Consider the following 14,885-nt stretch of genomic DNA (forward strand, 5'->3'; position numbering starts at 1 on the left):
TAATTCTCATGGTAGAGGTCTTTCACCTCCTTGGTTAAATTGATCCCTAGGTATTGTAATTTTTTGGTGACAATTGTAAATAGGCTTACTTTATTTCTCTTACTGTTAATTCGTTATTTGAATATATAAATGCTACTGATTTAGGGGCATTTATTTTGCATCCCGCAATGTTACTGAAGTTATTAACCAGCACTAGGAGTTTTTTGATAGAGTCTTTAGGTTTTTCTATATACAGTATCATGTCATCTGCAAATAGAGAAAGTTTGACTTCATCTTTTCTAATATGGATTCCCTTTGTTTCTTTCTCTTGCCTGACTGCTTTAGCTAGTTCCACCAGTACTATGTTGAATAGAAATGGTCAGAGTGGACACCCTTGTCTTGTTCCTGTCCTTAAGGGGAAGGCCTTCAATTTTTCCCCATTCAGAATAATACTGCTGGTGGGCTTGTAATAAATGGCTTTTGTATGTTTACAATGTGAAATGATTAGATCAGGCTAAACAACAAATCCATCATCTCACATGCTTATTATTTTTTGTGATTAAAAACACTTAAAATCTATTCTTTTACCAGTTTATATGTTCATTCCAATACTAACTTTTGCTGGTGGCATCCAAGAGACATCTCAAATTTCATATGCACAAAATGAAACTCATGGCCTCCTCCCACCCCAAACCTACTGTCATCATTTTTCACATCGCACATAGTGGTCAATTTATCCTTTGCTTAGAAAACTAAGTTATACAAAACAAAACAAAACAAACAAAATACTATGTAATTATTTTTCTCACACTCACATCTAATTCATCAGCAAATTACATAATCTTCACTTTTCAAATAAGTTAAAAAATAATCTAGCCAACTTGGGGCTAAATTATACAGGTAATATTACATATATAATATTACATATGATTTGGAGGAAATGGAAAATGAACAATTAAGCAAATATATCTTACAATTTCAAAGATTTATTTAAATTCTATGAAGAAGATAGAGGAAGGTAAGGAATTTAATATATAATATAGGAAGGTAGGTATTTAAGTGGAGTGGTCAAGAAAGGGCTTATTTAAGAAGCAATTCAAGGTCTAGGAAGAGATCCCAGGAGGGAAAAAGAAACAGAGACCCCGTTTGGGAGATAAATCTGTCAGTTCAGATTCAGGTACAAATTGTGTGGCAGACTCTCGGTTTTCCCCAAACCCCATTCTCTTTTTCTTCCAGCGTATTGGGGATTTCAGCTAAACGCATTGCCACTCAGCTAGAGATTAAAATTTAAAATCAGCTTTGCAGCTAGTTGTGACCACGTGACTGAATTCTTGCCAGTGGAATGTGCTTAGAAGTAATATGTATGGCTACTACATCATTTGCTAGAAAATAAATTCTTTTTCCTCTATCTCTTCTCTTTTTCCTTTCCTCCTGCTAGAATAGTTATGATGAGGACAGAGTTTCAACATACTTGGAGATGATAGAGACAACGTGAAAAGGAACATGTATTCCAGAAAGACTAAAACACCACAGCAGTCTAGACAGTTCATTTTCACACTTCTGCATTAGCTACTGCTGCTTGAGAAATACATTGCTATCTTATTAATGCAGTATATTTGGCTTTCTTTGTTACAGCAGTTTAGTCTAATTTCTAATTGTACTAGATTAACTATGGCCACAAATTCTTTGCAGCTCCTTTCCTCAAGAGGTGGAGTCTCTTTCTTCATACTTGAATCTGGGTCTGCACTTGGACTAGCAGTGACTACTATAATGAGGTGGAAAAAACATTTTATGAAGTTTGGGAGTCTAGACTTCAAGGAGCCATTCAGTTTGCTTTCACACTGGGAGAATTACGGCCTGAAGATGTCATGTAAGAAGTTGGTTGGTTTCTGGGGAATGAAAGACCATGTAGAAAAGAAATAAGGTGACCTAGAGAGCAGCAAGCTTCAATATCCATACATGTGAATGAGGCCACCTTGGGTCTTCCAGCCAAGCTCACCTTTTGGAACACAGGCAACCTCATGAATAAGTCCAGGTGAAAGTAGCAAAAGGACTGTCCTGCTCACAGAATTATAAAAAGCAATGAATTATTGTTTTAAGCCAGTAAGTTCTGGGATAGTTTGTTATACAAGAATAGATAACTGATTAGCTATACAGATTGTATAATCTCCCCAATTAAAATTTTGAGCTGAGCAGAGTCTTCATCTTCTCCATGGCTTTCCTGAAAGCATTATTAACCTCTTTGTTCCTTAGACTATAGACAATTGGGTTCAACATGGGGACTATTATTGTATAGAACACAGATGCCATTTGGTCATTGTCCATGGAATGACTAGAGCTGGGTTGTAGGTACATGAAGATTACAGATCCATAGAATATGGTTACAGCAGTGAAGTGAGATGTACAGGTGGAGAAGGCTTTCTTCCGCCCTGCTGCTGAGCGCATGCTCAGGATGCAAATGAATATGAGCAAATAGGAGGTCAAGATAACTATCAGAGCAAAAAAGACATTGAAAGATGCTAATATGAAGAGCACAATTTCATTCATGTAGATATCAGAGCAGGAAAGAGCCAGGATTGGGGGGATATCACAGAAAAAGTGGTGGACCACATTAGAATGGCAGAAGGAGAGGCCGAAGGTGAACCCAGTGTGGATGGCAGATTCAATGAAGCCCCAGGCATAGCAGCCCATCACCATCTGAGCACACACACTGGTGGTCACAGTCGTGGTGTAATGTAAGGGCTTACATACTGCTGCATGACGATCATAGGCCATGACGGCAAGTAGAAAGCAGTCAACACTGGCAAAAGCCACAAAGAAGAACATTTGAGCAACACATCCCCCATAGGAGATAACTTTGTCTCCTGTGAGAAGCCCAGCCATCACCTTGGGAGTGACAGCAGAGGAGTAAACACAGTCTGCCAGAGAGAGGTTACTGAGGAAAAAATACATGGGGGTGTGGAGACGAGAGTCTGACAGAATCAACATGATCATCCCCAGGTTTCCAATGAGAGTGATGAGATAAATCAGGGTAAATGTTATGAAGAGGGGGACTTGCAGCTCTGGGATGTCAGTCAGTCCCAAGAGTCTAAATTCTTTCACTTCAGTGCTGTTCTCCATGGATGCCATTTTGAAATTGTGTTTCACCTGTCAAAACAAGGGGAGAAAAATGGGCCAATTACGCATGCATGGGAAATGACTCACAGCATACTCATGTCACCAAATTGACATGAGTATGCCATAATCCCACTACCAAGGCAGGGTTCCCAGCAACCCTGAGACTGGCATCTTCCAAGCTCCACCTTACAATCTCTAGGAGTGTGTACAATATCTGTTAGTTCCTGACCCCAGTCAGATGGTGCAAGTGACCACTCAGTTGTTTCCAAAATCTTTATTGCTTATTTTCATTTGGGTTGAATGTTTGTGCTTCCTCTGTAAATTACTCTTACTTTTATCACTCATTCCTGGGTCAGATAACACTTACATTAACTGAGTATGTACCATGTGCCAGGTAGTCTGAGAGGAATTAATGTTATTTCACTTAATCTTCCCAACTCTTCTATCAGATAATTGCCTGAGAACAATAACACATCACTGCCTTTCTGGGTGCGAAACACTGGGAAGTATGAGGTAATCATCCATGCTGTTGTGATCCATCTGAGGTCTAAGAAAGGAGAGTCGCTGTTTCAATCCACAGAGAAAACTTTCCTCCTTAAAAGACATGCCAAAAAAAGTGTAAGAAGCTCAAAACCATGACCATGCAAATAGACACTGCACTGTACTGCTTTATCCCCATGAGAGAAGTAGCATAGAACAGAGGAAGGTGGTCATCCTTGTTTTTTCCCCTTGGACAAGCTACACAAACATCCCTGAGCTTTCATTCCTTCACCTGAAAAAAATAAAGTGGGCTTCGTGTTTCCTACTTTTATTATGTCACAAGACTCATATAGCAATTTTAAAAGGTGCTTTGAGAAAGATACAAGTTCTCAAAGAAGCAGCACAGTGTAGTGGTAAAAAACATGATTTCCGGGACGACCTGTTTATCTTCATATCCCTGCATTTTTACTTGTTGGGTAATCTTGGGCAATTTGCAACCTTTCTGTACCTCAGTTTAAAACAGGAAAAATAATAATAGAACCTCAGAAAGCTGTTTGGAGAATGTAATAAATTGATATGTTTAAATCACTTAGAATACTTCCTAATACATAGTTAGCACTCAATAAGTCAAAGATAGTATTATTATTAAATAAATATTATTAATAGTAGTAGTATATATAATTGTTGGGGGGGCAAAAAAACCAACAAAATCATTGGAAACATATCACTAAAGAAGCTTATGTGGGTGACCTCATAATGTAAATTAAAATTTGTTTAAACAAACATAACATTTTTGCAAATATTAGCAGAAAATTTAGGGCTAAGCTTTAGTAATAATAACACATACAAATTTTGAGATGCAAGGGAATCTATCGAAGGTTGGACCAATTATTTCATCCAGCGCATAATCTCATCACAAAATAGCATTCTCAATTTTCTAGATCCATGCTTAATATCTGATCAAACCTGATAAAGTCTTCAACAAACTACCCGTTAATACAGGAATCATACAGCTCTAGCTCTCTCCCTCATATTCCCCATGTAATCTATGAGCACGTACTGTTCTTTCTGTCTTCAAAATATACCTCCTCCAGTATAACCACTTTAGCACATGTCACCATTTAGGCCACACGTGGTAAGAACTGAGGCCCAGAATGGGTCACTGGGAAAGTTAAGAAAAGGAAACCTGGGGCAAGATACAGATATGGGAGCTGACCGAGGTAGGAAAGAATTGCATATCAAAGTTTTGTCTTTTCAAGGAGATAGTGAATGCTAGAGACCGTGTCATTTTAATTCCAACAACATTATCAGCAACATTTTGATCAGCCGTTGTGCCCTTCATGCCAGACACTCTAGTCCTAGATCAAATAGATTCAAACCCCAAACAGTCTGAATTCAATCCTTAATGCCTTATCAATAAATTATGCTACCTTATATTTGGTTTCTATATGATTCTATGTACGTAGTGTGTAACTTGGTCCATTATACATCATAAATTAAAGAGAAATATTAGGTAATTCCATAATTGTAAATCAATCTGACGTAGTAAAAAGTACCTGGATTTTAGGGCCTGACACCTGGTTTTGGATTTCAGCTTCATTTAATAGTTTGAACATGATTTCTAAAATCTCTAGAGGTCTTTTTCCTTTTTCTACGAAAGGGAGGTAATAGTTATTTCATAGTTATTGGAGAAACCTTTTTATACTTATGTGTTTAAATGTGTTGCTTACTAGGTTAAAACCTGGAAAAGCCTTAATTGATTTATCTTCATATTCATATGTCTATCACAGTTCAAGGCACAGAACATGCAGTCAATAAATTTTTGTTGGATGGATGACCTAGTGAAGATATTGTTATTGCTGTACAAAAGCAGCTCTTAAAGAGCAATTCCCCCAGAGATATTAAACAACATCTCCAGTGATAATTGCTCGGAGATTCTAGGTGAAAGATTTATATAAAGAAAACAGAATTTACATGTATTTTATTAATATTTCTATAAGAAGATATTCTTCATTCATATAATTTTATTCAATATATTCTACATTGTGTTGTGGAATAATATTGTTAATGTCAATAGATTTCTTAAAATTCCCCTGAAAATATACTCTGTGAAAAATATTTAAATCAGAAGAAGAATATATTTATGCTTTTGCAATATTATCAAAAATAATATTTCATAAAATTCCTTAATATAAATAAGTTATGTTTATTATTATGATAACATAATTAATTATATTAATGTTAATATAAATTATTATGTTGATAAAATCTCCAGCTAATAAATCCTCCATGAATTTGTTTTAGGTGAACAGAATTTTGAGAATTAATTTACCACAAGTTGTTATAGTACAGTATTTTACAAATGGCAGGTCATAATCTATTAATGGATAGTGAAATACAATAGTGAGTTAGGACCAGCATTTTTCTGAAAAAAAAAATTAATGAAATTAAACACCACTGTTATTATTAGTAATAATTCATCTGAAGTACAGATGATCTTCTAAGTATTTTGTTCATTTAAGATAGAAAAGAGTACGAAGTAAAGACATGTGGCAGGTGACTAAGTAGGGTTTCATGAAAGATTAGTTTTTGCTATACGTATGTTTACGTGTATACCTCTGAGTGTGTGTGTGTGCCGGGTCACAATGTAAATCCTATTATTGCTATGGATTTCTTATTCAAAAAGGTCTAAAACCTTTGATCAAGTGCCTCTGAATCGCCTGTGCAAAGATAGGCATGAGATTATGCTTTCGTAACACAGGACCATGGGCTTCATAATGTGCTCACTAACCAGGGCACTGTTCATTCACTGATTTGCTTCGTTCATTGATTCATTCATTTGTTCACTCATTGCCTCAACAAACATTTACTGAGTGCCTATGACTTTCTAAGTGATGTCCTAAGGACAGGTACTATAAGTGATGAGAAGAATACCATCTTCTATTATCTGAATAAAATCATCATCTTTCTAATTATTGGAGATTGTTGTGATATCTGGACTCAAACAGCATAAAAGCATGAGAGTATTAAAACATGGGATACTAAACTCTGGGTACTCCAGGGAATACTGGTTACCTTTGTACCTTTACATAGCACATCCTCCATTACTGCAATCTAAATAGACCAGAGAACTGAGCTAGAAACTTACCTTGCTCTTCAAGAAAGGTGTCACAACTTCACTTGGGATCTTCAAATTGCAAGTTCCATTCAACGAAGAAAAGTTAAAGAAGTTATTTCTTAATATCTAGTCACAAAAATTGAAGTTCTTTAGAGGCAGGGAGATATAAGGAAAAGGTAATTAGTAGGTGGAGTTTGTAAAATATTCTCCAACCTGTCACTCAGGAAGGCTGTTCTGAAGACAAATAGAAGAAAGTCTCTGAATGCATTCTGTAGCATGCTGAACAACTCTAAGAAGGGATCACCATACTCACCATGAACATTTCTTTGGCTTAAAGTTTTATTACTGGCCATTGTTGCAGGCTCAGAGTAATATACCAGTGTGAAATAAGGCCATTTAGTAAAACAGGAAACACTTTACATTAAGATCAATTCATGAACACCAGAAGGCCTTTGGCACACAGGCTGGTCCCTCTAAAATTATGGCAAATGGACTCATGTTGGGATGTTAGAGATCAATGACTGGGAACAGGAGGGATTTATACATGCATAAAGTTATCAGGGGACTAAGTACCCTTGAGGGCAACCACAGTCTCTCACTCCAGTCACTTACAGAAGCTGCAATTAATCTGTCCATGGAGACCCTAGTTCATCTGTTGAAGAACAGCATTGGTGTATCTACATTACTTCAGATTATTTCTTCTTGATAGTGCAAAACATCTCCAGAAGAGACTCAGCATTAACTTTTCTGGCAGCAATCAGATAGAATCACTAGACGGGAAATGGAAACTAGACTGGAGCATTACATAAGTTGTATTGGCTCGTGGCAGCATAACTTCCCCACATTTCTATCAAGATGGTTATGGGGCTTAAGGAAGGCTGTGTAAGGCAAGGTTACAGGTTATGTTACCCCTCTCTACTTCAGTTCTGTCATTTATAAAATGGAGAGGATGATAGTACCTACTTCATGTTGTTGTTATGAGGAGCATATAAGTTAATGTTTATAAAGTACTTTAAACAGAGTTAGGTACATAGTAAACTTTCATCAAACACTAGCTATAAAAAGCAATTACAAAGTCCTGCTTTTTTAATGAAAGTATGTTCATTCATTTCTGAAAGGGTATTCATTATCTCTAAAATAAAATATTTATCCCATAGGGTCCTTGGAAGCCACCATGAGTTAATTCCAAAGACCATGCCACATAGTTGTTGGGCTGGGGTGTGTGTTAAATATTAATAAACTGAAAAATAAATCAAAGGAAAATATAAATGCCACCTTCCTAAGCTGAGAAAGCAAATTGGAGAAGAAACCTTCATCTGTAATATATTGGATTTACTCACTGGGTTACAGACAAAGCTGAGCAACTCTAAGACTCACCAAAATTTTTTCAGATATGTTTTTAATGTAGGCACTATAATATGACCACCAGGGCAGACATATGACATTCTTTATGGATGTCCTTTACTGTCACCTCTCCCAGGGTGACAGAGATGCAAAGGATTACTCAAAGCCCATTTCTCCAGAGTGGTCAGAGTCCCAGAAGGGATTAATTCCAGAAGCAATTCTTCAAGAGAGAATTCCTAGGAATAACCCCAAATTATGTTTTTTCTCATATTTTATTCTCCAGGCAAGAAAGTTACAGAAAAGGAACACAGGTGGTTACAAAAAGAACAATGAGATCATCATCAAGGCAACACTTAGTTCCCTAAGAACCTTAAAGGAACAGCCAGAGGCGAGATGTGGAACATCCCCCAGCTAACAACCTTGAAGCCTTTTAGCTCACATTCTTTCCCATCACTAAGTTTAGCTGCAACAAGGACGATTCCCCAAGCTCTTTTTCTGTGTTACAATATTTTTTTATCTATAACAGAGAATTTAGTCCTGGGAAAGTTTTCTGTTTTTCCAAAGATAAGCATTTCTATTTGCAATACTAAAAAGTTAGGTGTTTCCTTAAACTACAGGGCTTTGGCTTTGCTAAGCTATAAGTTAGGCCCTTTGAAATACATTTGCTTTATTAATGCTGGTATCCTCCACACTTTACCAAAACTTTCCTATTTTTTGTAGCTTTTCAGTATGTGAAATTTTCTATTGGTTATGAATATTCATGAGATACAAAGCTGAATGTTACCCCTCAGGCCAGATCCATAATGGCAGCATGTCCATGACCACAAATTGAATTGTACCACATGTCCCCCTGAATGACAATATAATAGTATTCAAGATCTCCTCTAGAGGAGACTCTAGAAAATGACATGAGTTCAAATCCTGGTTCTACCTAAACTGTCCTGGAACATGGGCAAGTGTCTTAATCTCTCTGTCTCACTTCCCTCACAAGTAAAATGGGAATAATAATAACATTACCTATTAATGAAGGTGTCAAGATTAAATGAGTTAAGGCATTTCTGTGAGTCCAATGTGACCCCTAAAAGTTTAAGTGTTGGAAAATTGATCTCCTCTCTAACAGCGTTAAAAAGGTGGGAAATCTGATTATGATATTTGAAAAGTGGGGCCTTTGGGGGATGATTGGATCATGAGGACTGTGCCCCCATGAATGAACTAATGCATTTGTGGAGTAATGAGTTATAAGGGGTGTGGACTGGTGGCTTTATAAGGAGCACATGAATGAGTTCAAGCTTCAACCCCATTGTAATTGTTGAGGGTGGGGAATCCTATTACCGTAACTGAAGGTGGGGCCTTGAAGACGTGATTAGATGGTAGGACCATGCTGTAGTGAATGGATTAATAATGGTGGTCAAGGGCATGGTTCTGAGGGCTTTAAAAGAAAAGCACATGAGAAGCTCTCTCTCTCTGCTCTGACATTTTCCGCCGTGTGAGACCCCTACATTGCTGTAAAGCCACCACCAAAGAAGACTCACCAGAAGTGCTCCCTGGACTTTAAACTTCCTAGCCTCTGAAACTGTCAGCAATAAATTTTGTTCTCTTACAAAGAACCCAGTTCTAAGTATTTTGTCATAAGCAACAGAAATGGATTAATATACCCTGCATTGTTGTAGAGAGTCACCGCCAAGGAGGCCTTCATTAGAGGTGTTCCTTGGAGCTTGGACTTCTCAGCGTTCAAAAGTATAAGAAATAAGCTGCACAAATAAGATCAGTTCTTATTTAAATTCTATTAACCATGTTCACAGCTCTGCTACCAGCAAAGAAACTTGTCTCAATCAAAGGTATGCAATGTATAACACCCAGAAGTGAGGGTAGTTAGCCTTTATTTATGGTGGGTGTTGTGGCCTGTGCCATTAGCAAGAGTAGAAAAGCTGGGATGGTGGTGACCAAAGGCATTAATGTCATAGGACAGAAGTGGCGGATGGGCCAGAGGAATTGTGTTAACCAAACTTCCAGTGGTTTGATCTTATCTGTGGTCTCTGCTCTCTGGCTTCCTTTGTTTAACTGTGATTTTCTCACTCTAATTAGCCAACATTCTCTTTGGTTCTGTGAGCACACTATTATTCTTTCAATAAATTCCTTTTTGCTTAACTTAGATAGAGTTGATTTGTGCTCTATACATTGAAGATCATCGCCTCTCCCCCCACCCACCCAGATGGAAGTCAGGGATGATGACAGTGGAGGGAAACAACTCATCAGGTTCCATTGTCACTTCTGCTCTATGTCCTGAGTTGTCTTGTCTCATCCCTTAAACTCCCAAACAGGCCATGACGAGACTCCTTGACACTACATGCCAAATGTCAACAATCTTAAATTACAGATCTCATATCTTAAAAATGAGGAAAGCAGACATCTTTATTTCTCTCTGCTTACATGAAAATGCATAACTGAATCAAATATCTAATTACTGCAGCTGGAATTAATCTCTTAAAATATTTTACTTTCTGAGCTATTTAGCTAAAAATTTTAAAGAGGATAAAAAATCTCGTACTTCACTTTGGAAAGACTCTTCAGTAAGAAAAATAAGTGTTGATTTCTTAATAGGCTTTTACATGGGCTTCAAAAAATTCCCTTACATACTTTATAACATCAGTGAAAGCATATCACAATTTCTATTATTCTTATCTGTGACGACTTAACTCCAGGTTTCTCAGATTTTAAGAATGAAAGGATAATGAGAGAAAAAGAGAACCTACCTATGCTTTGAATTCAACAAGAATAGACACATATATGGAATGGTTAAGTACCAGACAATATTATCATCTTTATTTTACGGAGGGGACACTGAGGCCTAGACACATTAGTTTATGTTCAAGGTGACTCAGAAAATAAATTGGGACTTATACTTGACACCTTTATTTGAAAGCTCCATCTTATATCATCCACCTCTCCAATACTAGACATACCAAGCTCTCTGTCTGAATCATATCTAAAAACTTTCCAGTTTTCACTATCAACTTAGTTTGGTAATAGTTTGATGGGAAATCTGATGGCCAAGTCATGTTAGACACCACCCAAGTTTGCTGATTCTGTACGTGGTGGAGCTAGGATTTGCATCTATTGTTCTTAGTCTGGAGCCATGTCCCAAATCCGGGACATCTGGATGTGAAAGTTAAAAACTGCATTCATTTCATACGGGTTAAAAATTTTAGTTTCTAGATGTCTTCATTCTTTGTTCATAAATGTCTAGTGTTTTCACACTCTGTAGAAATTTACACATTCTTTCTACTATACTATACCTGGAGACCATTTGGGGCTAAGCATGTTTTATCTCTTTCACTATCAAATGACATTGTACTTACAGTACAAAAGACAAATCAAAAGTCAGTTGGAGTAAAATTAATTCAGTTTCACATTAATTTTACTAAGCGTTGTGGTCTCAATATTTGTGCCTACCCTCAATTCATAATTTGAAATCCTAACCCCCGAGATGATGGCATTAGAATGTGAGGGGCTTTGGGAGATGATTAGATCATGAGGAAAGAGCCCTCATGATTATGATTAGTGCCCTTAAAAGAGACCCCAGAGAGCCAGCTGACCCCTTACATCGTGTAAGGATACAGCAAGAAGATGCCATGTATAATTCAGGAAATGAGCACTTACTAGACACTAAATCTGCTGAGACCTTGATCAACTTCCCAGCCTCCAGGACTGTGAGAAATAAACTTCTGTTGTTTATAAGCTATCCGCTCTGTTGTATTTTGTTACAGCAGCTTGAGACTAAGACACTAAACTATTCTACTTGAATGTAAAGAATAATTTGTAATTGTTCTGGAAAATTTGAATTTGACTTTTTCTACTTAATACTAATGTGAAGATCTCACATAAGTTTTTTTTTTTTTTTCCTGTTCATTACTTCAGTTATCTAAAAAGTTAGGAGACTGGGGTGCATTATGTCCCAAACTGTTTTATCTGGGACACTGTATGATCTATCAATAATTTAAGGTTGCATTTTCTTCTCATGGCACGTTTTATCCAGGTCTCCTGGAAACAAGTAATTGCAATACTGACATAAGGCACAGAATGGACATGCTGACTAATCTCAGCTGTCTTTCTCCATTTATCATTCTGATTCTGTTTTCTCATTCCTACAGGACAGCCATACAATTCCCCACGGAGAACAGTACAGGGGTGACCGAGTTCATTCTTGTGGGGTTAACTAATGACCCAGAACTGCAGATCCCACTCTTCATAATCTTTCTTTTTATCTACCTCATCACTCTGGTTGGAAACCTGGGGATAATTGGATTGATTCTGTTGGACTCTCGTCTCCACACTCCCATGTACTTTTTCCTCAGTAGCCTCTCCCTGGTGGACGTTGGTTATTCCTCAGCTGTCACTCCCAAGGTGATGGCAAGCTTCCTCACGGGAGACAAAATCATGCCCTACAGTGCTTGTGCCACTCAGTTCTTCTTCTTTGTAGCCTTCATCACTGTGGAAAGTTTCCTCTTGGCCTCAATGGCCTATGACCGCTACGCAGCAGTCTGTAACCCCCTCCATTACACCACCACCATGACTGCAGGTGTGTGTGCTCATCTGGCCACAGGCTCCTACGTCTCTGGTTTCCTCAATGCCTCCATCCACACGGGGAACACTTTCAGGCTCACCTTCTGTAGGTCCAACGTAGTTGACCACTTTTTCTGTGACGCTCCTCCTCTCCTGGCTCTCTCATGCTCAGACACCTACGTCAGTGAGATGGTTATTTTTCTTGTGGTGGGCTTCAACGACCTCTTCTCTATCCTGGTCATCTTGATCTCCTATTTATATTTATCACCATCCTGAGGATGCACTCACGTGATGGACATCAGAAGGCTTTTTCCACCTGTGCGTCCCACCTCACCACTGTTTCTATCTTCTATGGGACAGGCATCTTCATGTACTTACAACCCAGCTCCAGCCACTCCGTGGGCACAGACAAAGTCGCATCTGTATTCTATGCCATAGTCATTCCCAGGCTGAATCCGCTGGTCTACAGCCTGAGGAACAAAGAGGTCAAGAGTGCCTTTAAAAAGACTGTGGGGAAAGCAAGGTCTTCCATAAGATTTATATTTTAATTACATAGAATCTACAATAAGGCAGTTTCATCCACCTCAGTTCTATATAGGGAAAATATTTACCTAATTCAGCCCACAAATTTCTAATTCCCTGAGGTAATTTACCCAACTATGTATTAAGTCTACGAAGCAAAAGACTTAAAGAATATGAGACCTAAGAAGAATAGGTCAGAAAGGATTAACTCTGAATGTTGAATTCTTATTTTAAAAATCTTTCTTAATGAAGGTGCATTGTTCTTGCAGAAGGAGAAAACATACCTAGGGTTGCTGAGGAGTGGGGGGAAGGTAGAAGAGATATTGGTTGGGGGTACAGGGGATAATTGCAATTTGTGGTAATGGGCATGCTGATAGTATTGATCTGATCATCACATCCTTGGCACAGGTGGTGATGGTCAGCTTTGTATCCCATGAATATACATATTTAAAAAAAAATCTTTCTGAATAAACATGCTTACCGAAACCCCCACATATACACACAATCAATACACACACACACACACACACACATCATTCATGAAAAACTCATATAACCAACACACGTACATGTGGAGAAATTATTTCAAGACATACGTCAGATAGGTCTTTATACTAGACCTATAGGTATTTATACTAGAATTTAAATTAATTACTTTGGTGTCTGAGATCACATTCTTAATATAAACAATTTGACTTATTTAGTGGAAATAATGTATGTAGGTATAGTTTTTAAGAACTACATTTCAACTTTTTCTTTTTGTATATGAAAATACAATAGGCTTTATATTTTTAAAAATTAAGCTTTATAAAAAAACTCCCAAAGATCCCAAGTGAAGATTTATTGTTGCTTCTTTGTTTGTTCTTATTTTTAAATATAATAAATGCCTTTACATAGGCATTTATTATACAAGCTAAACTTTCATATTAGTGAATCATTATCTAAAAATAATATTTATATGACAATTTTAATAGTGAAAACATAACATAATATAGGAAAAAGAAAAGGATGATAAAGGTATATCTTATTTGTAATTGACAATTAATAATTGTATGTACTTATGGGGTATAATGTGATGTCTTGATGCATATATACATTGTAGAATGATCAAATCAGGTTAGTTCGCATACCATTACCTCAAATATTTATGACTTATTTTTCGTGAAAACACTTAAAATCCTTTTTTTTAGCTATTTTGAAATATACGTTATTATTAATTGTATTCACCATGCTGTGCAATAGTCACCAGAAATTATTCCTCCTGCTTAACTGAAACTTTGTACTTGTCAACCAACAGTTCCCCTTTTCCCATTTACACCTCCCACCCTGCCTCCAGTAAACACCATTATCCTATACTTCTGGGAGTTCAACGATCCACAATTAGGTATCACCTCACACCTGGTAGATTTGCTACTTCCAAAACGACAGAAGACAACGAGTGTTGACGAGGATGTAAAGAAAAGGGAGCCTTTATACCCTATCAGGGGTATTGCAAAGTAGGACAGCCATTTTGAAAAAGTATGGAGGCTCCTTGAAAAATTAAAAATAGAATTACTATTGACCCAGCAATCCCATTTCTGGGTCTATACCCAAACGAATTATATATTTAATTTTGGATATTAAGTACCAATCATTACAATAGTATTAATAACATTTATATGTAAATGTTATGAATTTCTTAATATACACATCTGCTAATATTTTGAGTCTCCTCGTGTTAACATTTTTTAATATAAATATGCATCTGCAACTTTCCTCAGAT

The 14,885-nt window shown here is 37.1% G+C and overlaps 2 protein-coding genes across 2 annotated transcripts; one reads left to right on the top strand and one right to left on the bottom strand.

Moving 5' to 3' along the window:
* Positions 1 to 2,154: 2,154 nt before the first annotated feature.
* LOC134376613 (olfactory receptor 5B2-like) lies at positions 2,155 to 3,108 on the bottom strand. Its single transcript, XM_063095102.1, has one exon. The coding sequence runs from the start codon at positions 3,106 to 3,108 to the stop codon at positions 2,155 to 2,157; it is 954 nt and encodes a 317-aa protein (XP_062951172.1).
* Positions 3,109 to 12,118: 9,010 nt separating this feature from the next.
* Positions 12,119 to 13,149, top strand: LOC134376614 (olfactory receptor 5B12-like). Its single transcript, XM_063095103.1, is given in 2 exon segments — positions 12,119 to 12,866; positions 12,869 to 13,149. Coding segments are annotated over 2 exon segments (1,029 nt in total).
* The last annotated feature ends 1,736 nt before the right edge of the window (positions 13,150 to 14,885 follow it).

Source organism: Cynocephalus volans, chromosome 4 (assembly GCF_027409185.1).
Source record: "Cynocephalus volans isolate mCynVol1 chromosome 4, mCynVol1.pri, whole genome shotgun sequence".
NCBI classification, from domain to species: Eukaryota; Metazoa; Chordata; class Mammalia; order Dermoptera; family Cynocephalidae; genus Cynocephalus; species Cynocephalus volans.

Coding starts and splice junctions, on each gene's coding strand:
- LOC134376613 (XM_063095102.1), bottom strand. CDS start 3,108: ATGGCATCCATGGAGAACAGCACTGAAGTGAAAGAATTTAGACTCTTG.